Consider the following 27,559-nt stretch of genomic DNA (forward strand, 5'->3'; position numbering starts at 1 on the left):
TCAAATTAATCCCTCAGGGCTGAGCTCAGATGACCCAGATTGAGTTTGCTCCTGGTGATGAATGCAGTGTTATGCATACAAGAGAGCATTTACAGCTCATATTGTCTCTGATAGTTTGGCAACAGTTAGGAGTATTTTAACATTTGTTAGAGTGTAACTAATATGGACACAACATTTCTCAATAACACGTCACTTTAAAAGCTGGAGGGGCCGATTATTACTTACTGTATATGGTTTTAAAAACAAATAAAATCACATTCATTGGCGTGTATACCTCCTTTGAGGTCATATTACATTATATGCTTCTTCTTTTTTTGCTAAATACAGAGCAGCGGCAGCAACATTAACAACACAACACACAGGCGAATGAATGAATATTATAATATCAAAATGGATGCATTCTATTGAGCTTTTCCGACACCAGAGCGCCAGCATCTTGCAGGCTGCTCTCACTGGTTCACCTAAATGGAATGCGGCCATGAGCGCTACTATCACCTGCGCCGTTCCTGCTTCAACGCGTCAGAATGTCCGCTGTGACGAAAAGAGACGCGCCTACTTGGACAGGAATCCTCCCAGGGCCCCCGGGAGCTACCGTCTTTTTTGTAACCGGGTACCGCGATATCACGTATTGCTTTGACTCCACGTTACTGTAACGCTCCAATCGTGGATCTTAAATAGTAACCGAGACAGCGCCGCCCTCTGCAGCCCGCAGCCGCACGTCAGGCAGCGGCTGACACAGAAAATTTAAACTCAGTGCCGGTCACGGACGCACACGCATCTTCCTGGTACAAGGTCACCGAGCCGGCAACAAACACATACACAAACACGGGACGCACACACGACTAAATTCCACACAGGTAAAGTAATATTTCATATGTCTTTTTCTTTGATGGGTAGAAAGCAGAGCCTCTTGCCGGCGATAAGGAGGATTAACCTAGCTTCCGCGCCAAGCATGCACACGCGAGCAGCGATGAATGAGAACTACATCTAATATAGACATATGCATGTGCTGCGTTCACGTTCGCTATTTGATCACGTTTATGTCGCGTTCGAGGGATCTCCTGGCGTTTATGTGATCAATCACTGGGGGTGGATGAGTTGATGCCATGCACGAAAATGTAAATAATTAATACTTTTCGAGCTATTCTCAGATCAGCTGTGCCTTTAGTCCATCCAGGCCACGGGACATTTTGTCTGCTCTCATCCGGTCCCTGTACCCACACCAGCAGCATCATATGCTGAGGAATCACATGCTGTTGCATCACCTTATCTGCTTCAGCTTTCCTATTGATCGTCCAAGTTAGCCCCGAGAGAGAGACACAGGGCTCTATTATTAGGCAAAGGCTGGATGAAAAGGATTTTGTTCCATATGAGGGCTGGGATGTTTCATTCAGCTGATGTGAGATTTAATAATAACTGCACACGTCACAGTCTGTCAGTTTCCTTGTGGAAAACAGTGCTGATACAGGCTACTGTGCTCTTTCTCTGTAGATAGTGAAACAGAAGCTTGCTGATGGTTCTCTGTGTGAAACATAAGTGAGGCCTATAATCAGGCTTGAGGGCAGGGCGGTTTACTGTATGATTACAACCTGAGGGTCAGATTGAGCTTTGTTTATTATCGTCTGGAATGCTTCACAAGATCCCTTCATGGATGAGGATACACAAAGGCATCGTATTGATCATCATCAAGGCATCAGCATGGTGTGATCAAACTTTATTTAGTTTCTAGTGTTGATCATTGCTCAAATCTACACAACCTTTGTACCTTTTACCATTTTATAAGCAACATAACACAAGTTTGTCCCATAAACTCTCCCATTGAAGTTCAGAGGATCATCACTTAAGTGTCACTGTATGTTCAGGAATTCCAGTGCCAAGGCTCGAAAGTTGTTGCGAAATAAAAACCTTTACTGGCTCATTGTGCTTAGTTCACTGGTAAGGTTGCACTGGCTGATACCTGTCAGGTTTGTCCTCCGGTGTATCCTGTGGACACATTTCTCCGTCAGCTTTTAGAGGCTTGGATCAGGTTTCAAGGTTCAAGACCTCTCTCCTCACCCCCGAGGGATGTTTGCTGTGAATACAGAGCTGCTGATTATTCCACAATACAAAGCATCTCACTCCACACTATTTCAAACACTAACACAATAACTGTAAAGAAACAAGACTAGATTGAGATGATTAGTAAACTTTAGGACATCCAGGTAGTGAGGTCAAATTAGGGGGTAACAAATTCCCACACACGACTTCACTCCCTGTCCCTGTGGCCCAGGGAAAACCTTCAATATCTCTATGTGGAAAGTGTAGAGCAGACAGTAGGTAGATAAAATCTTATCAACTTCAGTTTGTTGACATTTGATCTTTGTCTGGGATTAAGGTGTAGGCAGAGAAAAGTGCTGATTGTTCTGCACTGAACTGGATCTAGGTAGATGAGACAGATTAGTCTTGTCTATTTGTAAATCTTTGTCTGATCTCTACTGTCTGTTGGCACTGTGTTAATGAGAGTAAATGGTAGTTGTGTGATTTACATTTAATTTCCAAATATGCAAATAGTGGTAGATTTGGTTATTCTCAAGAGGTGAGAGCTACGCAATGTTGACAAGAGCCTGAATTGCGGTGGTAGCAAATGTGAACCTGTGAAGGAGCTAGATGACTTCCCAGCATGCACCTGTCACCCCATGTCTAGCTGTGGGTGTGAGTGGATGATTCTATGTGATTACATGCTTTATTGGTACCTTTTAAACAAATAACATGTATTGGATTTCATGGCGGGTCAAGTGCAATCCCTGCTTCAACCTGGACATCATTAAAGTTGGATGTTGTTTTCAGTAGCCAGCTGGTTTGATTCGATTATCCTGATTTGGGATTTGGGGAAGTCCTGCAACTAGGATTTCCTCGCTGGCTGGTACACGGCTCAACATTAATCAGCCTTGTCTTTTAATCCAAGACAGAAGAAGGCTGCAGATTTACAAGATGGCATATTGTCCTACATGGGTGGATGTTGGAGCTCCAAACGCTGTCCAGTTTTAGTGGATATCATCACCATGTGGTAACAGAAACCATTATCAGAGATATTTCTTCTTAGAAACACCTATTTGGCGATCTGTAAGGCCAAGGGCATGTGTGTTGTTGTAAGATTGGTCGCAATCTTGATCAAATGTGACAGCCAGTGTGTGTCGTGTGTTCGGTCAACATTTGGAGAGTTGCTGATTGGGTTAATAATGAACTCTCTCCACAACAAAGTCTGTAACATTACGTTGAGGTTACCTTAGAGTTAATCTTGCGTTGCCATAACTTAAAGTCCCATTGTGTGTGTGTGTGTGTGTGTGTGTGTGTGTGTGTGTGTGTGTGTGCGTGTGTGTGTTGTGGGAGGTCTGCTGGTAGAGGTCATGTCTCCTTTGTATTTTGTCACAGCTTATAGCCCCTGCTGAGCTGATAGCTTCCGTTTATCTAATTTTGATAAACGGAAATCAATTCTTGATCACATTGTAGATTGAGTTCATTCTAGATTGATATCAGATTCTGCCATGTTTCACAGCTTCATTTCTTGAAGCCTTTTAGTGTATCATTGGCCCCGCCCCCACCTCTGGACCTCAGCACATGTTGGTCAGCTAACCTTCAACAGCCCTTCATGACAGTCAAAGTCCAGCAGAGCTTCACAAAACACACATCAAAAAACAGTCAATGAAAGTGTCACTTCAGGACCTCCACCGCTGAACCTTAGGCCCGTTTGCGCCGCACCAGCCAGCAACCATTGGAGCTACTGAGTCTAAACATCAGCGATTGGTCAGATGGAAGCTTCCCCGAGACCAACAACAACAACTTTTACTCAATAATTCTCACATTTATCAACTAAACCTTCTCCAAAACCACAGACCAATCAGTTTCGATTGGCTCTGCGCGTAACGCCTATTAGCAGTAAAACCCAAATCCAGTTTTCAAACCATCTTTTAAGAATAACCATCAATCCCGTCTTGTTTTTCTGCAGCTTTTTGGTCACATTTCACAGCTGCGACTCCTTTGTCACTGAGACGAACACACCTGAAATGCAACACTGTAGCGTGAGTTCAGTCCTGGTTGCCCAGTAAACCTGAGCTCATGTATCCGTCGGCCCGGGCTAAAGGGAATGCAGGTTTTCGGGCCTCTTGCCAAGCTGATAGTCATTGTTCACCTTGAAGGTTGGACACACAAACACATTTCCTCATCCAGTCCGTATCCATGTTACTGTGCAGGTTGGGTGATTTGATTATGGCAACTCTATTTTTGGTTGCTGGCTCCCTGACATCCTCGCTGCTTAACCAGATTGCTTGTTGGTAATGGTTCAGCAAGGTTATGGTGGGAGGTCACCTCAGATACATGCAGGCCACACACGACCAAAACAAACAATGGTCTCTGCCCTGTAACACTCAAGGGCAAGTATTGTGTGTGTGTGTGTGTGTGTGTGTGTGTGTGTGTGTGTGTGTGTGTGTGTGTGTGTGTGTGTGTGTGTGTGTGTGTGTGTGTGTGTGTGTGTGTGTGTGTGTGTGTGGATCTTGTGTTTTGAGATCTATCTGCCATGTCATTTTAGTGTTATGTGTTAGCACTGCGATTACTTGATCCCTCGAGGACCCAAAGTATGACATTATTCGACACTGCATCGATCAATCATTACTGTGGGGACGTTGAAGATTTGTAACCTTTCATACATGATATTCCATTAAAATTATATAATAGGCAGTGGCTCAGTGGGTAGTGCTTCCGCTTGGGAACCGAAGGGTCGCCGGTTCGAGCCTTGCCGAGGTGCCCCTGAGCAAGGCACCGCATCCGAAATTGCTCCCCCCTCTGCGAAGGGTGGTAATGTAATGTAAGTCGCTTTGGATAAAAGCGTCTGCCAAATGAACGCAATGTAATGTAATATTATTGTATCTCTCATTAGCCCCAAATTGGTTCTTAAACTCTTTCCTGTGGGCGTGCCATATGCTTGCGGCCAGGATGTTGTTGTCAGGGCGATGCGCCTAATTAACCCCACCACAGTTTTCTTGTTGACGAATGAGACTTTTGCTTTCAAGCATATCAGAGCCGCCAGAATTAAAAAGGTCTTCTTAGGGGAAATCAGACTGAGAACAACAGCAGTTTTCTCAGCTGAAGGACACAGCAGAAGTAGTTCACCATCAAAATCTGGAAGTCTGAACAGTGTCTCCACTTTATACCACCACTTATGTGCTTGTGTGTATTTGAAGATGAACTAAAATGATTTTCTTTTAGTCCTCCGATGCTCTTTTATTATCTGATCGAAGTGTTATACACATCGAACACATCCACCTAAGCTGCTTACGAGTTCTGAGGCTCCTCCGCCTGCTGCCATCACGTTCAATCTATCAAACCCAATATGCACGCTGTGTGCTGCCACAGACAGCCTGTAATCTGATTAGTGTGGATTAGACCCACTGTATGGATCTGTGGGGGTTGGGGGGAGGGGGGGGGGGACAAAATGCATAATCTCCAACTTTGATTGGAGGAACAATGCATAGATAAACACAGAGGATTATGTTTCCTTTCACTGGCCCAGTTGAAGCAAGTCACAGAGTCATGTGTGTGGTAAGCAAGCAAAATGGCAACCAAAACCTTAATCGAATCTTGGGAGCCAAGTTTATTCCTCTGTAAATATGTTTATCGGCACAGCACGGAGTCATCCAGTTAATGGCTTACTGTTGAGACTTGCAGCAGCATGATGGGTATTCTTCTTACATAGCAACACTATGTCACAACAACTATGACAACCAATAAAAGATGGAGCAAGTCAAAACCGGCTCTCCTAATCATGGTAACACCAACCCGGATACGTCAGTTCCTCAACTGCACGTGAGAACTCCAGGGAGAAAATCCAGTTCAGATTCAGTGATCAGGATAAATGATCTGACTTTTTGTTTTACATTGAATAAGCTTAACAACTCAGTTATTAATCCAGGTACCAAGAGCAGGGTACTGATCTAGAGAAGAGAACAAGGAACAGGAGGGACATCATTTATAGACGCTGATAGGTGTTAGTGATGAGCCATTTACTCTCCAGGCTGAAGTGTCTGTTTCCCTCGCAGAGCTCTCATGTTCACAAACACGAGCAGCCAAACCTACTTGCACTGGAGTGTGATGTGGCATTTGTTTGGTCAAAGACAATGAGAATAATGTGTTTTTCCAAATACACGACACAAAAGGTTTTTCAGGGTTTGTCGTATTTCCTGTTGGAGCAGGATGTAGGGAGGCATCACCTGTAATTGTAAACCGTTTATTGGTTCTTCCTTTTTATTTGATGGGAGGAGTGGTGTGAAGTTGTTTAAACTAGTTTGGTTGGATGATCTTTCAATGGCACACACCATGAAACATGCAATGTTCCAGGATGGGATATAATAAGATTTAATTAAATGACATTGCATTTCTTTTCATTAGATTACATATGCAAAAATGTATACCCATTTAATAATAGATGCCTCCATGTTAGTAATGAATACCTAACAATAAGTAGAAAAGAAGAAAAAGTCTGCTAGTGTGTCTACAGTATATATGTCTCTATATGTCACTGACCTGTAGCTACACACTACACGGGCTGTTGCAACATATTCCACACTACATTAACCTGCTTGTACCAGAGTCTGTAGGGCATTGTAATAATTTCTCTCACAGTTTCACCTGAGGTCTCTTAAGTGTTATGCATTTCTACCCAAACGGGCAAAGTGATGTTGCACAATTCTTTTGAAAAAGGAAAAACTCCGCCTCCCATATATGTCGAAATGTATCCATGACAGCTCAAAGCATCAGACTGGGTTAGGCCTCTGAATTCCAATACAGGCTCATTGATATAGTAAAACATGTAACTCCTGCCAACAAGTCTGAAGTTTGAAGCTGCTCTGACATAACTGGAGGCAATTATTGTTTAGAACCCAACAAAACAATTGTCAACATGAGCTGCTGATTGCTCCCCAAGCCAAACTGGCGGCAAGCACCTTAATACTGCAAGCCTATGTAATGGCTGTAAATATTTTGTGGCCGATTTGAGTGCTGTAAATCTAAGGTGGTTCGATGTGACAACAGTCCTCTGTATTCCTCTATGTCAGTACGGTTGCTGTTCTTAGCTTTAAGGTGCAACCGTGGCGTGTTTGCTTTGTCAACGGCGGCCTTGGGGGAGGGAATCCAAGGTGAATAGCGGGGAGGGCAAGTTTTGCCTCTCAGGTAGAGCGAGGGTGTATAACTAATGTGTGTGGGTGTGTGTGTGTGCGCTTGCACCTGCCCCCTCCAGGATATTGACCTGCTGGTATGTCCTTCCTTGTGCGTCACATGACTGCTGGCAGGTTGTAAAGTAAATGACATAAAGGACACAGCCTCTGTATACAGTCAATACGAGCCCCTGCTGGTCATTTGATTACTTAACATATCATCACTAATGACCTGTGACACTTTCCTATAAACATTCTCAAGTTTGGGTTAATTTCCGGGCGTCTGCGCCAAAGGACTTTGTAGAGGAAGAGAAATCGGGAGACCAGCTGAGATCTGCCTAATCAATAATCAATCACAGGACAAAAGGAAGTTATACATTATGTAACAGATAAAGCAGAGTGAGGAATACAACGAGTGTGTGTTCCTCTTCTCTGACATGATTGATCTTTCCTTGCAGGAATTCTGGGCCACCTGAAGGAATTTTGCCCCAGGATTTGACTCTAAAGAAATGTTCCTGAGAATTTCTGCTGTTTTCTTAGAACAAACTGCAGCTGTAAGCCCTATTTACACCTTGTATTAACATCTGGACGGTTTCGTTATCAAAACAATTAGGTTACAAGTAAATGCAAGGTGTGAGTTCATTCCAAGCAAATTGAGATCAGATCCCTTAATTGCAGTGTAAGCCTGGTTAAGGCACCCTAACACACACCACCTCATGATGTTGTCACAGTTCCAACTTCACGTCACGTGTCTGTGAGATTTAATCGGTTCTCTCTCCTCTTCTCTGTCGTTCCAGTGCGCACACAGCATTCAGCCAGTCCAGCGATGCCGCCCAAAGCCGCGAGTCCCCCTTCCGTGCCCCCACCAGACGGAGGTTGGGGGTGGCCGGTGGTTTTCGCGTCCTTCATCTCCATCGGCTTCTCCTACGCCTTCCCAAAAGCAATCACAGTTTTCTTTAAAGACATCCAGAAAATCTTTGATGCCTCGTACAGCCAGGTGGCATGGATCTCCTCCATTATGCTTGCAGTAATGTACGCTGCAGGTAAGTGACAGTTTGGTTCATCTCATTTGTATCAAAAATAAAATCGATCCTATGAGACCATTGCATGTCACTTTGTTAGACGAACATAACAAAATCTGTGCCAGACTGTATGATATCCAGTTCAAAGAATGTCAGATTGTGTTAGGAATGTAGGATTAGGAGGATCTGTTATGCTTTATAGACATGAGACATAGTAGCAGTCTTTTTATAAAAAGCAAATCTCACTTCATTTTCCTTTTGTCCCCTACGTTGACCTTGTTATGGATAATTTCTGCTGTGTTGATGTGGCTCATCGTGTCCTGAGCGGACGTGCCGTACAACAAGCCAGCCAGTGAAATTGAAAGCTGAGAGAAACACAGCGGTTTAATTGTCTTGTAGCTGTTTATTCAATGGCATGCTGACCTTCAGGGCAAACAAATGAGTCATGCACCGGCAGCTGACATGGAAAACCTGTTGCAGGCAGTGTGTGTTTTGTTGGACAGGATACAGTGGAGAAGGATTCCATGGAAGGTTGCTGGTTCTCAAATTGCAGCAGAATTTGCCTATCAACTAGAAAATCACAAGTTGTCAGTCGGTTACAGGCGGTTACTTGTAAACTTTGGGAAGTTGATGGAAAATTATCTGTTGGGATGGATTTTGCATAACAGATATGAACCATGGTGATGCGAGGAAACCAGAGCTATAGAGATGCAATGTTGTGGTTAGGCCTTGTTTCATGTAATAACAATAGCACTGCCTCAGGGTTAATACCTCATTCATTCACATGTATACAAAATGTTCAAAGGGTGATTTCCATTCCCAACACATTACAAAAACATCCTTAATCAAACAAAAGAGGATTATTTTCTTCTCCATATCTCTCACCTGCTGAATTTCACACGTCGATGCCTTCTGCCCGCCATCTGTCCAAACTGTGATCATCCCGCTGTCGCTCACAACGATGCTGCTGCCACCATCTGCACTGGACGATGCCGTGGCTGTGACACGTCCCTGATTTAAAATTGTAGTTTTCGGTATTCAAGTGATGCATTTAGAAATATCTACTAAATATTACAGCTGGTTGCAGTCTCTCAAATATATATTGTTTAAACATTATCAAATAAAAGTGTTATTTCACCAGTCTGAGGACGTTAGAGAAGATTCATTTTGCCAGCAGTGACCTCCCTTAGCTCTGATCTAACTTAGACACACACCTTAACTTTGTACGTGTCCGTCGGCCAGAATCAGTCTTTGCTGATCCTGACAGAGCCTTTACTGCTGCGTCTTGATTGTGGCGTGCCGGCAGTAAAAGCAACCGCCCACACGAGTCAAGCGATGACACCGGCAATATGTGTAATCACAAAGCGGCTCTGTGAAACTCATTCATTCATATTGATCGTCCTCATCAGCTATTCATTAAACACCTGCTCCCTTGTTCTTCCTCTTACGCTGATGAAGCAATCATTGTTTGAATGTTAAACACCTTTTTAATTCCCCAGTGCTGTTTGTGTGTTTGTGTGTGTGTGTTTCTGCACAGCTCTGCCTGGATATGAGCCGCAGACAAATAATAAGCCAATCAGTCCAAATGGGAGCACTGACCTTTAGGTGTTGTTGGTTGAAAACCTTGAATCTCCAATACTGCCAATGTTTAGAAATCCCAAATGATTTCATCACGTGCAGATTTCTATTATTGAATCCAGAAAACCCCTGTGCTGTTCCACGATTAAATACATTGGAGCAGAGAAGTGAAGGTGTAACTGTGAGCCACCATTCATTATTAACATCCCTCCCTTCTGCTGAATCTCCTTTATGACTGATTATAGTTTATTGTGTTGGTTACTAAGACACACAGACGCCCTGTGATGACGCAATAAGCCGCAGGCTGCGTGTCAGTGTTGGATCAGTGTATCGCTAATCCACAGGGAGGGGGAGGGGAGGAGGTCGGACGGGAGAGTTGACCTTGGTGGAGGCAGAGTGAAAATCCCGCAGATCCACCAGCCATGTCATGTTCGCTGTCTCTTGACTGACAGCGCTTGTTAGTGTGAGGGATGGACGGGCTTAACCGTCACGGTGATGAGATCAGAACACACTGGGGAGGAAATCCCATTCAATTGGGTAAAAAATGTTAAAAAATTGGGTGAAATTATTAAGGGAATAACAATAAAAATCACCTGAAAATGGAAAGAGAATGGTGGATGGGATCCTGGGAAGATATTTTTTTTTTTTACAGAGGAAGGGTTAGAAATTGTCCTATAGTAATTTAGGATGCATGGATCCAGAGTTGGTTTAAAAAGTTAATTATTTTTTATTTGCATCATCTTCTTATATACTATATTCACAATGGCTCAGCAACAAGTCACAGAATCAACTCTGGAAAGTCTCATCCATATCCTCCCGTAGCCAAAAAGCTTTAAAAAGTATTTTGCTTCCATTTATGTCAACATTATCCTATTTGGAGCGCGATGGCCAGGCAGAATCCCACATCCTCCGCTGTGGTTTACCAGCCTCTTTACTGCTGCACACATGAAAGGCTTCTGGAAAAAATGTTAGACGTTTCTAAATGCGTTGTTCCCCATTGGGACCTTCGTGGTTATATTTAGTTTTGGGTTTTGTCCGCGGTGTAATGAAGTCCACGCTGCGTCTGGCCAGGGGATGATAAGCCCCCTTCTTTTTTTTCATTTTTTTTTCAAAGGAACTAACGTGCGGGCCCAGGGGCTTCCTCACTCTGGCCGATTCGAGTCCCACTGAGGCCCGCGGAGAATTCTGATCGCTGCTGCGGATGCAAATGAGGAGGAACTTTCCTCAAGGTCGAGGAAAGATTCACGCAGAGTAAATTAAGTCGAAAGACTCCTCGCCCCGACGGGCCCGGCAGAAATATAAGACATCGTCCGGCTGGTGATGAGAGCATCATTTCCCCCCAAAAAACATCTTTTATTACTTTTCTCTTTCCCTATTCAATTTACACACCCAATACTTAAAATTCAGTAACGGTCGAAGGAGACCGTGTCATTTGGATTTTAACATAGCTCCATTATTCATACTATACTGGCATAGTTTCCAAAATATGTAAAAAACTGATGAAGTGCTCTCATACACCTGAAACGCAAAGATGTAAGATGTATACAATAAATTGTTCACCAATACAGCAGCTGTATAATATCCGTATCCATCAACGATTCTTGACATATGGATTTGGATTCACCTTGTGATAACGTTGAACAAAGTTGCTCCTGCAGAATAGTTTTTGTCTCCACTTTTCTTTCCTTCATTAAAACAATGACTCTCTACACCCGAGTCCTTTGCAATTTGTCATCTAATCTGATTTGATGGGTACATGGTATTTAAAGGTGAAACAGTCCTTTTGGTGCTATTAATAGAGGCCGGGCTGCAGCATGGACCAGATTAAATCATTAAGCACTAAATACATGTGTGTGTGTTGACCCCTTTTCCCTTCTCTTTATATTTATTTCAGGTCCCATCAGCAGTGTACTGGTCAACACATATGGATGCAGGCCCATTGTCATGGCGGGCGGTGTCCTCTGTTGCATCGGCATGATCTCCGCTTCTTTCTGCAACAACGTGATGCAGCTTTATCTTTGCATAGGTGTTATTGGTGGTAAGTCTCTGAATCCACTTAAGGCCATTTGGGTTAAGAGGATTTAAAGGTCAGGTTAAAAATAAAAAATTGTTTGGAGGAAGAAATTGAAACTTTTACCATATTGAACTATATTGGATCTTATGTTACAATCACTCATCGTGTTAACTTCCCACTGATGAATTAATAATCATTACATATACCCTATATATAGTCTAGTTTATTATTGAATTATGTAATTTATTTGAAAACATGAGTGAGTGCACTGAAAATCACATTAACAGGTACCTAGCTGGTTATTTGAAGTAATATCATGCTTACTATTACCATATTGTATTGAGATTTTGTTGCTTATTTTTGTGGTTACTAGTACCATTATATGTCCTTCATTTGCTGTTATTGTAAACACAAAACAATGGTGGTTCTGGATGAAGGGGTAAAAGTAACGCAGTGTTACCTTGTTTTGAGTAAAAACAACAAATTAGTTTTTGTTTTTGTCCATAACTGGTCACCACATTTATTTCTGTACCATCACTCTGAGATCTCTAATGTATCACTGTCATCCATCCTGATAGGTCTTGGTTTAGCCTTCAACCTACAGCCTGCGCTGACTATGATTGGCAGATACTTCTCGAAGAAGCGACCCATTGCTAATGGACTGGCCATGGCAGGTAGTCCAGTGTTCCTCAGCACCCTGGCTCCTCTCAATCAGTACCTCTTTAATAGGTTTGGCTGGAGAGGCAGCTTCCTCATCCTGGGGGGCCTACTGCTGAATTGTTGTGTGGCTGGTTCCCTAATGAGGCCCCTGGAGCCACCAGCCAGCAAAGTCAAGAAGGATGAAGAGTTAGCTGCAGCTACTACCAACACCAAAACAAAAGAGAAGATGTCTGTCTGGAAAATACTCAACAAGTATTTGGACTTGTCGCTGTTCAAGCATCGCGGCTTCCTCATCTACCTATCAGGCAACGTCATCATGTTCCTGGGCTTTTTTGCACCCATTGTCTTCCTGGCAGCCTATGCTAAAGACATGGGTGTGGACGAGTACTCGGCAGCCTTCTTGCTGTCCATACTGGCGTTTGTCGACATGTTTGCCAGGCCCTCCATGGGGCTGCTGGCCAACTCGCGCTGGGTCCGGCCCAGAATCCAGTACTTCTTCAGCTTTGCAGTTCTTTACAATGGGGTGTGCCACCTCCTCTGCCCACTGGTGGAAGACTACAAAGGCCTCGTTGTATATGCCATCTTCTTCGGCTTTGCCTTTGGCATGGTCAGCTCAGTCCTGTTTGAGACGCTGATGGACCTGGTTGGGCCTCAGAGGTTCTCGAGTGCTGTGGGACTGACCACCATAGTGGAGTGCTGCCCTGTCCTTATTGGTCCACCGCTCGCAGGTACACTTCCACCTTTTATCTATTTGAACTAATCAGTCTACTTATAGCCATCTATCAGAAACAGAAACCAGCAGGAATAGATATCCTTTACTGTATTCACATTAATTCCAATTGGTATCCCAGCAATATTGCTAAGAAATGTCATTATGGTGGTGTTACATTAATCAGATAATTAGCTGTAAATAAATAATATGCTATAGGGCTATTTAGGGTTTCATAACAATTCAATTATACTGATAAAACAACATTCTGTTTTGCAGGGAAACTGGTGGATGTGACTAAGAGTTACAAGAACATGTACTTCTGCTGTGGAGCTGTAGTTATCGTGGCCAGCATTTGGCTCTTTATTGGAAACTTCATCAACTACAGACTTTTGGATCGTGAGCGCAAGCAAGCAGAGCTATACAAGCGGACTGAGACAGAAGATCCTGACCGAGACCAGGTAAAGCAGGAGGCTGATGGTGCAGCTCAGGCCACTGAGGAGCTAGACGACAAAAGTCAGAAGGCTGAGGAGCCAATGCAGCGGGAAACCAACATATAGAGCCCTCTTCCCTTACTGCTGACCGTCTCCACTGATGCAACTTCGCATCATCCTCAACTATGATCAAACCGGGCCACAAGCCATGAGGTGCCTCGCGGTGTGTCACCAGGCTCTATTTGGGGTCCTCTGCACTTCTCTAATACAAACTGCCAAAGCAACAACTGCATTGTCGGCCTCTCAGAGGCGTTAGTTCTGCCTGTGAGGAGCGACTGCCCTAACCACAAAAGAAATGGAGAGAGAGAGAAATGTAAGATATGCATGTGAAGAGGCACTAACTGCATTTTTTAAAATCACATTCATGCCGTGTTCACCTCATATCGGATTTTCTGTAAATATAACTGCCTGCAGGCTTTTTGCTTTAATGAGGATCTGGGCTTCCCTTTCAGAATGGTCTCAACACAGGCTCCAAACAAATGCAAAGCAAATTCATGAACGTTGTTTATTCAGTCAGACAATCAACTGTGCTTATCATAAGTAAGCAGTGTCTGCTGCTGTTCATGAGTAATTCCAGGTAGCCACCATCTTCATGTTTTATTTCCCAGTGAATGTTTTCCCAAGCTGTAGCAATGAGTCATTCCTTGTCTTCCGATATGACGTGAAGGCGGCATCAGCCCGTTGCCACAGTGAACTACAGCACCAGCAAACTGAATCCGCCTGTTCCATGAGATCTGTATTTTCCAGGAAAATTAAATTGCTACAACTAAGTGAGCAGTGGAAGGATTTGTTGGTTGTCACAGGTTTGACAGCCATTTTCCATCCCTGGTGAAATCCTGAGCGACATACTTGACTTCCCAACTGTGCATTCACGCCTCGAGTCACATGACTTGGTTATTCGTGACAAATCAGAAATTGTGGTTGTGTAGTATGAAGTGACATTTTTTGCATACAGTTACACTCTTTGTTGTCTTTGTGGTTATGGAGGACACTATTCAGTATTTGAAAAGAGCCACAGTAGACTTCGGTGTGGTTTTCAGCAATGACACAAATGAACCCCTGTGATGTCATAAGAGTCTGACTTAACACAGTGTCCTTTACAATCATAGGTTTACACAATATGATTTATGTTATCAGAGTTTAAACAAGCTTGCTAGTCCTCCACAGGGTTGTGTAGACTGAATGATTTGTGAAAATCAGCATACTGGCCCTCTAATGAACCACCATCTTATGATATTTAGAGTTATCCCTTCCTGTGGTTTTTCAAATTAAAGTGGAAGTGGAAGTCTATCTTTGGAGGTTATCAGGCTCCTGTGGACCTGTTGATTATGTTACTCGCAGTGTGAATGCACGGTTAGTTATATTTGTAATTCAAGTGACAAATTCCTTAATTCCTGCGTTTTACATGGCCCCCCTGAATTCCAAACTCCATGAATAAGGAACAGATGTGCTCACAGCTGGTATTACGCTGCCCCACCTGAGGACTGTAAATGAAGTGTAGTAAAAACCTGCCGAAATGTTCCACTTTAGCACTTTGGATCAAGTCATAAAATGCTTCCTGTTCGTTGTCTATTGTTTCACGTTGCACATTGAATTGATGAAGCTGCACTTAAAAGGCCATATTTCAACCCAAACACCTTTTATGAAACTGCTGCAAGTAGATGAATTTAATTATGGCTGAATGTAATTTCCTCCGTGGGCCTTAATAAGGTATTAATGACCAAAAAACATCTGTAACAGTGCGTAATAGTGTTTTTATTTCTTGGAACATAGAGCCCGTGAGCAATATATTATCCTCTTTTAATGCAGGTATACAGGGAAATGTATTTCATCTGGTCAGAGTAATAGTCCTATTCTGTGATATGTTGCCTTAAATGTAATGAATGCAGTTGTGCAGTGAATATGTCATCATAGTATTCTACTAATCTTTGTGTAAAATGTGAGTGTATTTTGGGGGAAGGATTTCTCTTTAAAACCCAATTCCATAAATGTGTAACACATATTTGTGCTCCATTCGTCTTCTGAAGTACCATGATGGAAATGTTAATGCTAATTCACTAACAAACTAAATCCATGCCAGTATGTAAAAGAAGAAATTGGAAGCAATACTGACTTCTGATACTAATTATTAACTAGTTGTTAATGGGTTAATGGTTTTCAATCTTGTATTCTTGAAAGTACAATATGTAATCATGTCTTTCTTCATATTTCAAGTACTCCTGCAGTATTCTATCCATTTCATGTGTTCGTTCTTCATGTCAATCATGCTGTGGAGTGGTTGTTGACCTGCTAACAAATCTATTTTTTCAAAAGTGATCATGAACAACAAACAATGCTTTTGTTTCAATTGCTGCTTTGGGAGGAAAATTGTATAACAATTTCATAATCTCAACTCTCATCTTCACCCAGTACTCCAACCAAGGTCTGCGTTAATGTGAAAAGCTCTGGTTAAGTGGTTCCCAAACTCTGTGAACACAACTCCACAAAGTCTGAACTAAAAATGAATAACACTACTTCAAAACTTTCCACTGGAACTTTGAGAATCTTCTCTCAAATGTTACTTTGCAGTGGTTCTCAATCCAGTTTGTCAAGAGCCACCTGACAGCACATTTTCCCACAACTCACTGCTATCTATAGTGGACATGTTCACACTTGATCGAGAGTGTGCGACTTCAAGATCTAGACTGGCTTGAGGTGAGGGTGGAGCAGGGACAGATGGAAAATTTGGATGAATGTGTGGAATTGGAACATTCTAGAAGAGTCGCTGTTCTGTTTCAGATTTGGGAAACACTTCCTATACTCTTGGTTTGGGACCTGGACTTGATCTGTATTTATTCTGTAGTCCATTCAGTTGTAAGCCCAGTTTCTCATTAGTTCAAATTGTGTGTTGTGATTCAGCTATCAATCCTCCACAATGCACGCAGCCCACCAGCATTTCACGCAGAAGCTAGAATGTATTGTTATGTCACCATGTGTTTGTTCTTCCTTATTTATTGGTAAATGTGTAACACTTTAAGTGGTGGCTACTTACAGGATTGCACTTCAATTGAACTAATGTCATCCACTGGTATCATAAGTCACTGTGTTGAGCTTTCTCAGTGAGGGAAACGGCCTGCTGTACTATCACCCTCCTGTCAAATAACACTGCCCCCTGCTGGTTCCTAAACACTGTAAAGGCAAAGGAGAGCTCACTGATTTTCACCAGATCTGCTTTGTAAAATCTAAATGAGGTGCTGGTTCATAGCTCTTTGATCACCCCCCCCCCCCTTCCATAATGACTAAAAGTAAATGAACTAAAAAAGTTTGTCTGGAAAACACTGGAGCAGAGCCTTCTGTAGCAGAACGTTGGCTCATGTAAGAATCAATGTAAATGATATATAGGGGGATGTCACGTAAAAGGAGATAGAATACACAACATAAATCGTTTTTTTTTGAGTTGCGCAGCATTCACATGCGCAATTTGAATTAAGTGTTGCGGCGGAAAAATGAACTTGTGCCACAATCATGTGAATCACTTGGTATACTATGCATACATTATATTGCAAAACCGCAAACAAATGTAGTTGTTGAAGATTAAGAGAGACTTTTTGTTTTGGTGGGAAAGGATTTTATTTTCTAATCATTTATACTGATAACATATACAGTAGTGGGTTTGACATGCTTACACCCTCAGCCTTATGTGTTAGCGCCCCACCTCTGCTATTTTGTTGAGTGTATATTAAAAAACAGAGTAATCTATTTTGAGGTTTCATTTAACTGAATAGGAAATATTTTTTCTGGTATTTTTCTTTAAATGCACATAACATATTATATTTAAAAAAAGAAAGAAAAAAAAAAAGCGTTTGTATAAGAATAGAAGTCAGTATAGACCTGAAAAAGATTCCTGGACATTTCCAGTCGTCAAGTAAAATTGATGCAGTTTGGGATTCTTATTACCATCAAATAGTTCCCAAACATTTCCGAGGCGAAAATACATCATCTTGATTTATTACATCATCCAGGATACGTCAAGAATGAATGGATGAATGGAAAATGTAATTTAGTACTCCTGACTCTACTGCAGCTTGTTTATGATTCAAAATGCTGCTTAGTTCTTTTTAATTTTTCTTTTTTGGGCTTTGTTTGGCAGCCAATGAGATTGGTTATTTAATGGTGACTTCAGATGTACACAAACAATTCAACAGCTGTGTGAATTCTTTTGTCAATGCAGCGGGTGCTATTCAGGGGACCCGACCTTCATGACAACACTGGGGTTACTTCCTTTTTTTGGTGCTTAAGGCTATGAAGACGTTTCTAGAAATTTTGAGCAGTCCATCCCTTCAACTTTGATGTCATAAGGGTCATTGAAACGTGCTGCCTGGAAACAATGAACTGAAGTCCATGTCCCACTTTAATGTGTTGGGTTGGTGTTGCTTGTACACAAATACGTCTGCTACTGGGAGGCTTACTGTTGTTAATTGTGCCTTATTGTGCTATACTGACCGTATTGTTCCAATCAATGCTACAGATGGCACATTTAGAGCACGCAAACATTTAGGTTAAATATAATTATGTGCTCCGATATTCTGTATGTTCATTATCTTCAGTGTTTTGTGTGTGTGAGTAAGTACCGTTTAGCTACTAACCCAAAATTCACTTGTGTCTGCAGTCTTTCACATGTGAAATGACTTTATATGTTGTTCACTCTTTAATGATGATGATAAATATTCATATTTTTGAATGATCATAACTTGGACAGAGCTCCTACCAGTAGCAGACATTCTGTGGGACCTCATCAGCGGAACTAAATGATACTATGATATATATGAGGAATCTCTGTCAGATTGTTTTTCACTACCTCTACAAATTTCATGTCAGAGTGGAAAAAGAAATTAAATGAAATTCTAATTCAATGACATCACCTATCACTGTACATAAATAAAGTGTATATCCAAACAGGCTTCTGCTGAACGACTCTTTATTTAATCAGGTATGAATTCGACACTGAGACCTCCATGTTCTTTTTGAAACCTTTGCCAGCCTGACACCTCTACTTTCCCTTGCTGCAGGACCATTGTGCACGCTGAGTGAAAATGTGTCATTTATAGAGTCCTGAGTCTGTATCACTGATAAATCTTAAATGACAAAAGCTACAGAATACAGACTTGTCAGGATGCCCTTCTTACCGGCTCACAGGCAAAGAAACCAACCGCCCGGTGAGAGCAGAACCTCCGTATCAGAAGTAAAAGCACTGTGAACGATAACATCATCTGCTGTTTGATTCCATTAGCAGTCAGCACACAGGATCACCTGGATGTGTTGAGCAGCTCTCATTAGACTCAAAGTGAGTCCTCCTGTTCCCTTCCATCATCAAACCCCTTTATATAACCATGAGTGAGCATGTCATTAATTCTGCCTGGCGACCAAGCCCAGCCTCCATCGGCCCATTTCGGGATGAAAACCAGCAGTGAACGGGTTCAGACCCCCCTCCTCCCCCATCTCCCCCTTCTCTCTCTCTCTCTCTCTCTCTCATTCTCATTAGCATGCAGTGCTTTGGCAAGGCTGTGTGCGCCGACGATGGCTGGAGACCCTCAGGCAGAGTTTCAGGCTAGATTTTAATGGGGCGGTAAGGGTCAACAGGAGAGGGGAGAAACAGTAAGCCTCTCTAGTTTCCTGTGATAGGTGTTAGAGCAGGGCCAGGCACCCTAGGGTGGGCCCGCTGGGGTTTAGATGCAGATGAAGCTGACCTTCAAAAGAAGGTCAAGTGCTGTTCCTTAGAAGTTGCAGGTCAGCTGCATTGGGATATAAACCAACTGCACTTCCCTCACAATGTCGTGATACTCATATTGAAGGGCCTCTCCTCTCTGTTACATAATGACAAGATAAACATGGCTCAGATAATTTCAATCCTGAGTCCGAGAGTCATCCTGACGCGCCATCCATCATCTCACTAACCCAATTCTGTGTGAGCTGTTGTTTCCTCTTATTAACCTCATGTCACGATTGAGCTGGTCATTCTCAACGGCTGTCTCCCTTCACACTGCCTTGCTGGGCAGGAACTGGTGTTGCCATGTGAGCACGAGCTGTCAAATATAGTCGTAATGTAAATATTTGACCCTCTAACACTATGTGTGTTATGATCGGCAGGCGATGGAATGGGTAGCAAACAGAATTAAATGAATAAGACACAAATCAGGATGAAGCTGGGAACACGGAGGCTGGGCGCTGCAGCTGGAGACACTGAACATGGAACGCTTGACAAAGTGAGTGAATCCCCAAAACAGAATCCCGGACCACAGGAAAAAACTTGCAAAAACAGTGCAGCAAGCAAAGACTGACTAAAGGTCCCATAAACTAATGAATAACTAGACTGAAGTATTAAGTAGTAGGTAGTATAGAGAGAACGTAGTATAGAGAGTTTAGAGAGTAAGTAGGTACTCTCCAGCCAGGCATGGCTGGCTGACCTGGAACCTAAATACTACCACTGATGAGCACTGAAATGGTGATCAGCTGTGTGGAATCAGATGGCGTGAACAGGGATCAGGTAGCCACGCCCAGCCAGAAACAAACACACAAGCATGACAACAACAAATACAAAAACAGAGCGCAATCACGCACAGATCCTAACAATGTGATCAAATCCAGTGCTGAAAACACACACTCACAGACAAAAATCAAAGAGGGATGAGTGACAAGAGGAAACACTGTCAGAGAATAAACTGTAGCCTTCTTACATGGTTCTAGGAATTGAACTAGGAACCTTCCAATCCCATTTCCAATCTACCATCCACAATCATTCAGCAGCATAGTGTGTCACAGCTAAACCAATGAAATTGTAAAGCAACACATTTTTATGATATTTATGACCAGTTTATTCATATCTGTCATGAAGTTATCACATCATACTCTTGTGTCCATGTGTGTACCTATGTATGTGTGTGACATATATGTCATGGAAGACCAAACAGAGAAGAAAATCTGACCTGGATTTGAAAGAAAAATGCTCTCGAGGCATCACTTTAAACCAAATTATCGTTCTACACATAGCAAGTGTGCGAACCAAACCAATAAGTGGCAGCCCTGAGGCGTTCTGACCCAAACTGGACCTCAGACCGTCATGCCCAAAAGCTACAAGCTGCTCTGGTGTCTCAACAAGACACACATTAACCTTTTTACCGTTATTTTTCAGTGCAGATCTCCCACTTTGAAGTGCTTCCATTTAACCTTCATTTAACTTTTGTGTCGTGCTCTCCCAGGCGCCCCATTTTAACTGTAGAAGCCTTTAGAAGTCAGAAAAGGCCTGCGGCTATAACTGGCATATCAGCACATCTGTCTGCTCCATTGCCAGGTTGTAGAGTGAAGCACTGGTCGCTTGTTCGTCTCCAGCTGGTCTGCCAGTTACTGACTGGAAAATCAATGCAGTCACAGGCAATAAGTCTTATTTTAACTGGACAACAAGACAACAGTTTGTCCTCCAACAAAATGGTGAAAAGACGACAGTTTTATAAGATGACAATGATGATTTTAAGGAATAATTCCAACTCAGCAGTATTCTATGGTTATCTGCAGGTCCCTTCCATACAATCAGTTCCTTTTCAAACACATGGATATTTGGTTTGGCAATATTCTATACAGGTCAGGGACGATTCATTAAGCAGAGGAAAAACATTTAAAGTTTACTGCAGCAGCCGTAAATCTGATAACTGCACTTGTTGCTCTTTTGCCTTCAGACCAAATGCGAGCAACGTCTTTCATAATTCATCCGATACCTCATTATCAAACACTGCAGCTCCCTAAATGACTGTAGACATGAATGAACATCTCCCTGACACAGATCCAACACAAAAAAGACGGGTTTAGTTTATTGCTTGTCTGTTAGATCGGATTGAAAGACAACATGATCCAATATTAGTGCATATTCAATGTATCAGCATAAAACTATCTGCATAATGTGATGAAAACGTTTGAGGGCTAATGTGACACAGTGACAACAGATTCCTTCCATCTAATTACAGCTTTGGAGCTCTGTAATTAACTTATTAGCTTCTTCAAACGTGCCGCTTTCATTTGGGGTTATGCAGCCGTGACGGGTAGTGTGTGTGTGTGTGTGTGTGTGTGTACCATCATCTGACACTGGAGGGGATAACGAGAGGGAAAATCGTTTTTTGAGCATCTGAGGTTGTGACAGGGTTTCTCTGGCTTTAGGGAGAAGACAGTGAAGATCTGCTTTGCCTCTTTGATCTGGCCTGACTTCCCGTTTAACTTTCCATGACACTGCACGTAGCGAGGGCACCGGGAACGTGAAGATCTCTCTCTAGCTTTCCCCTCAAATGCTTCTCACATTGAGCTCAAATTGAAACAAACGCAGGCTGAATGGGAAAAGGTAGCAAACAATGAAAATATAAGCATCTTTAAATCTCGTTACGCATGGATTTTTGTGAAACGGAATAAAGAATACAAAGATGACGTATTCGCTAGAATTACCTGTCACAGGCCAAAATGAGTCATGGCTTAGATTTGTGTGTTCAGTGTCTAACAAAGCACTATTTTTTCTGTGTGTGTGTGTGTGTGTCACAGTTGCAGGCACAAAGCTTGGACCTGCACATAGAGGGCACTCTTAGCTCGGCTTTCTCTGCAGTCCCACCATGTCATATACCAGAGGAAGATATTTATAGAACTGAGACTGGCTTCAAAGGAGGAGAGAGCAAGTTTTATTGAGGTGATTTCGTTTTGTGAGAAAAAGAACAAAGTCTTTTTCCATCAACTTTACAGATTAGATTTTTGTGATCTGGTTTATTTAGAATGAGACATTTTTAAACAGCACAACGCACAACTCAGTGATGTTGACTTTGATCTGAAGCTCTGTAAGGTCTGAAATGTTGTTATGAGGCAGTTATAGTGGTTGTCAGAGTGAAATTATACCCCGCAGGAGGATTTCATGTTTGATTTTGGACAGCTCAGACTAGATTAATCAAGCCAAGAGAGTAAAATGTGCTGTCATCACAAACAGACTTTCTCTGGCTCTCTGAGCTGCGATGGAGGCCAAATTTGTGAGTGCTGTGTTTGTGCTTCGTGTGAATTTCCTGTGATATGATCCCATTTTGTCAGCCTGAAAGAAGCAAAACAGCTCGTTTACAACTCAGCCTCCGTTTTACCATCGAGCAGCTTAGTCACGTCTCAAACTGTTAATCAGGCCGATCTGCTTCTTCACACAAGGGTCACCAGTCCACAGTTGCTGATTAAAAGTGCGATGCGTGTTATTTTGGCACCGATAAATCATTTCCACACTCATTCTGAACACAGACACAAAACCACAAACAAACAAGGCCATTGGAGAAGATTGGCAGCATATAAATGCCAAAATTTATAACCTTGCCAAAAATGTGTTTCCTTGGCAGTGTGTCCTTGTTTTGTCCTGTGTGTGCGTGTGTGTGTGTGATGCCACTTCACAGGGAAATTATGGAGTTTAATAACTAGCAGGCAAATAATATTTTGTGAACACTGGACGATTGGAGCAATATTTTTTAGAAAGCAATTCAGCAGCAATATTTTTTAGAAATAAAAATGAAATAAAATACTGTTTTAAATTACTTTATTAGATTTTTAGTGTCAAAAAATCAATTTCAGAATCAATATTTATACTCACATATTTAGTTTACAAGTTATTTGAAAAAAAATACAATACTAGATTTAAAATATGTTTGAATTGTTAAGTTTTTTGGTTATAATTTTAATGAGACAAAATGTGCCATCTTGTTAAGGTTTTTACAGTGTAGCTTTTAAGATGGAAGATGGAATATTGAAATGAGAACATACAACACAATAAAAATGCATTAATTTAGATTTTTAGCCTTTTAGCCTGATTTAAAATTGTTGTTGTTTTTAAATGAGAAATCTGGGACAAAGAGGAAGAAACGACACTTGAGACGACACATACCAGACCAATGTGGGACGTGGTGAGGGGACATTGTAATCTGACTGTAATCCTTACTTTTATATTTAAGACAAATATTTATAAAACACGAGACTCATCCATCCATTCATTCTGGTATCCGAGGGGCTCAGATGATGCCACCCCCATGGGAGTTGCCAGCGGGCCTGGAAGCAAAACTGACTTCTTTTCCCTGTTTCTTTACTGAAGTGGAATCAATGCAAAGAGCTTGCAGGTTAAAGACATTGTCACAAATTTGCAGTTCACAAATCTTATTTCATGGTTCAACAACTCGATTATTTTCCATAGTTATAAACTCGTATTAGTATGGCACACCTTGTTTCCAATTGCCACTTATTAAAAAGACACACATAGAGGAGAAAGGAGCAGCTTCCTGTTCGATATACAAAGTCTTTGTTCAGGTTGGCAATTTTTTTTATTTGCAATAACTCTGTGACTGCATGACAAGAGAAAAATGATTAAACAAATGGAGACGGTGAAATAGAACAGGGCGCACACATGCACACGCGCACACGCGCACACACACACACACACACACACACACACACACACACACACACACACACACACACACACATGTATATATATATATAAACAGAAAGCCTTAGAGCTGCAGAGAACAAACAGCATAACAAAAGCAGGTACTAACAACAAGGATGCCACCGAAGCTTACGAAGCACAAAATTATCACCTGATATAATACCCAAAACAATATATGGCATATCTATTTATGATTATGAAAAGGTGGAATTTGGTCTCGATCCAAATCTCACAACATATATAAGAACAGGGCCAACTAACAAGATGAGCCTGATGCAGCAGATTATGGTTTTGACATGTAACATACGTAATGGATTAGATCTAGAAACAAATGCTTATTATTGTGAATGTATTATTAGAAAGAGGCACAATCACAATGTATTCCACTGCTGTTAATGAATCATATACATATTCTCAGTGACTGATGGCCTAGTAGGAGGGTAAATGTAGTAAAGCAGAATGGAATCCCAGTATATTGGAGAAGTAGGACGCCGGTTTGGGTGTTTAATTACAATCAAACTGCTGACATCAAACGCACACGGCAAAGTCTTCTTTCCTTGAACCCTTTTTTTCGCTTTGCAGCATTCTTCCTTGCTTCCTTTCTTCTATCCTTCATCTTGTTTCATGTTGTCCTTTCTTTCATGACTTTATTCCTTTTTCTTTTCCGAGTTGAATCCTGATCTGTGTTTCATACAGGAGTGTTTGGCACAGACCAAGTTTACTTCATGCGGCCAGGTGCCAGCACGTCTGCCTCCTTTTCCACCAGGATTCATATATTTATTTCCACCCTGCTTCACTTAATGTCGCTTCAGATCTTCGATTCACTGATGGCTCCCCTGTGTCTGGATGGTTTGAAACTGTTTTCTGCTCGGTTTGTAGGAGGACGTTGGAGACTTTCATCAAAGAAGCCAACTCCTGACCTATCACCCGACAGGTTGTATTCACGCACATCCTGTCTGCGGGCCGAAGTTGCCCAGAATTCATACAACAGCTGGTTACATCTTTCACGCGATGACATGATGTATAAAGGTCACCTGTTTGGACTCTCAGGGTGAACAAACACTCCCTCTTCCTCTCTCTAAATTGAAGTTCATAACACAACATCACACAACGTCTTTTTCAATTTATTTGTGGAATGCTTGAAATCCCCTCAAAACCAAGACATTCATGTTGATCTCAGGGGTAATTTCGCAAGAGATAGTTGCAATAATGTTGAGAAAAGCTGAACATTGGAAGCTGAACATTGGAGGCTTATGTGTGATTGCGACCTGTAAAATTGATGCTGAATAGGTTTACTTAACTTTATTATAGCTACAATAATAGAGTAGAAAATAAGGAACAGAACAAACACAGCGAACATCAGTGTCGAATCATCTGCGGAGGCTTTGAGAAGCTGGGCAGCTCAGCACTCAGTGCAGATGACAGCTCGTCAAGGTGACTGACATGTTGTGGCGGGACGCGACTGAGCACGAGGAGGCAGGACTATCAATACACTTCCTGTCTGACAGGGAAAAGCTGCTTATCGAATTTGTAATTTGAGCACAACTCTTGCGCTAATCATCTACCCTTAAGAGGCAGAAATAGAAGTCATTTAGCTGTAACAAACACCTCCTGGTTTATTGTGTTAAGAACAGCAGAGCTGTTCGTTCCCTGCACTTCCTCTGCTGCCTGCGCTGAACCTTTGTGCTTCCTAATAGCTGAGCTGGCATTAGCCGGCGTTCACGGGGTCAGGTAGCATCGATGCCCTCCTCTTTCTCAAGTTTACTCCCTAGGAACCAGACCATCTCCTTCTTTGAACCTCCCAGCCCCTTTATGGATCAGACACGCTCCCCCTCACCCATTAGCCTGGCTGTTGCGAACACGGCCTCCCCGTGGATGAACTCCATGGGACTCGCTCTGTTCAACTCATACCGGCAAACTGTGGAGTTCATCGGAGGTGGGCGAAAACTTAAATCTTTTGACTTTACCCTGCAGTCTACCGCACCTCGTGGATGTGCAGAGGGTTATTAGGAGGTTATGTCATTGCAATCACATCACACGATAGCTGCTGCATTAACCGAAACTTGACCCGGACTGTGAGAGATACAACACCCGGATAAATGGATAAAAGTGGTGAGCAGAAGCTGATTGAACATTTTATTCAACATTCAACGACCGTCTTCGTTTTCCACTGCTGAGCAAAATCAGAGTTAATGAGATGACGTTTTTGCCTTTACATTGCCCCCTAGTGGATATATTTCTAAAAGACATATCGAAAGCATAAACTGAATATAATCAGGATAGTGTGCGCCTGATTAACTGCCTTGATCTGATTAATGATCCTTGAAAATTCAGGATATGATGCAACTAAAAACCCTTTCTGTCATATATAAAAGCCGACTGGACCTTACGGGCGCCGCGACATGGATCAGATCTTGCGTTTGTTTGAGACACAAACATCCAAACATCTTTTATCTGCAGTGTCTGCAATCGGTGGAGTGTGTTCCAAACTGATCTGTATCTTGTCGCACATCTTGGAGAAAAGTGCGAGACGGAGATTAAAGTTCAGTGTGAAGTCGCAGCACCGTTAACAGGCCTGTGTTTGCTCTCTGGGCTGACTGAGTACACAAAGTCAATACAGTGTGACCGCAACACCGTGACAGGGAGACTTGTTAGCGCCACCGCCTGCAGAAGCGATGGCGCTAACAAACTCAAAAGGGACAGGTGACGGCAGAAAGCGAAGGCAGCTTAAGACATTCTATATATGCTGTTTGATTCTTCCTTTTGTTGTGGCAGCACCCCGCATGTCCACAGGCCAGAATAACATTACACTACAAACGGCTCCCCTGAAGGGAGGCAGAGCTGAGGTCTTCTGCTCCTCGCTTTCTTTGCTGCAAAAACCTTTGAAAATGTGCCTCTCTCCCTCTTTTTTTACTCACAATTTCAATCCCTCTGAAAATATTCCACTTTGTACGACGGCATTACCTTTTTTTGTCCCTTTTGCGCTAGATTTTCATCGACAAACACTCAGAGCTATCAAACACCAAACACCAAATCTGCCATGAATAATTTAGAGGCAAGCGCTGTGTTACCATCACATAACTGTTGTCATGCAGCTGTGGCATGAATCATCGCTCAGAGTTGATTTATGTTAATGCTATGCCGGCGACGTTCGTGCAAGATTTGCGTCTGATCAAACTTAATGTGTCCATGTCTGCGACTCTCATCTACTGAATGGATTATATCAACCACAAACAAAAGAGAGACATTCTTTGTTACAGTCATGGGTGCTGACATTTAAAGGCAGCACAGCAGAATCCCAATATTATTCTTAATTAGGAGTAGAAGAATTTGAGTTTGAAGTTGCTCGCAGGAAGTCGTGAATGATCCTTTAGTCATGAGGTCACATTGAAAGGTGAATATACTTGTACTTATATCGTAACTAGTG

At 42.2% G+C, this 27,559-nt stretch overlaps 1 protein-coding gene across 2 annotated transcripts; it reads left to right on the forward strand.

Annotated features, from left to right (window-relative positions):
- Positions 1-347: 347 nt before the first annotated feature.
- Positions 348-17,544, forward strand: LOC143002460 (monocarboxylate transporter 2). Of its 2 annotated transcripts, XM_076152578.1 has the most exons (6): positions 348-857; positions 7,643-7,738; positions 7,982-8,227; positions 11,679-11,822; positions 12,377-13,186; positions 13,447-17,544. In XM_076152578.1, exons 3-6 carry the CDS (start codon positions 8,011-8,013, stop codon positions 13,725-13,727), a joined length of 1,452 nt encoding a protein of 483 aa, XP_076008693.1. In that variant the 5' UTR covers positions 348-857; positions 7,643-7,738; positions 7,982-8,010; the 3' UTR covers positions 13,728-17,544. The 2 variants fall into 2 exon arrangements, with proteins under 2 accessions (XP_076008693.1, XP_076008684.1); XM_076152569.1 differs by lacking the exon at positions 7,643-7,738 and having other exon boundaries at positions 350-857.
- The last annotated feature ends 10,015 nt before the right edge of the window (positions 17,545-27,559 follow it).

The sequence above is a fragment of the Genypterus blacodes genome, unplaced genomic scaffold (assembly GCF_046128005.1).
Source record: "Genypterus blacodes isolate CSIRO-AG114 ecotype Tasmania unplaced genomic scaffold, CSIRO-AGI_Gbla_v1 ptg000007l_1, whole genome shotgun sequence".
In the NCBI taxonomy this organism is placed as follows: domain Eukaryota; kingdom Metazoa; phylum Chordata; class Actinopteri; order Ophidiiformes; family Ophidiidae; genus Genypterus; species Genypterus blacodes.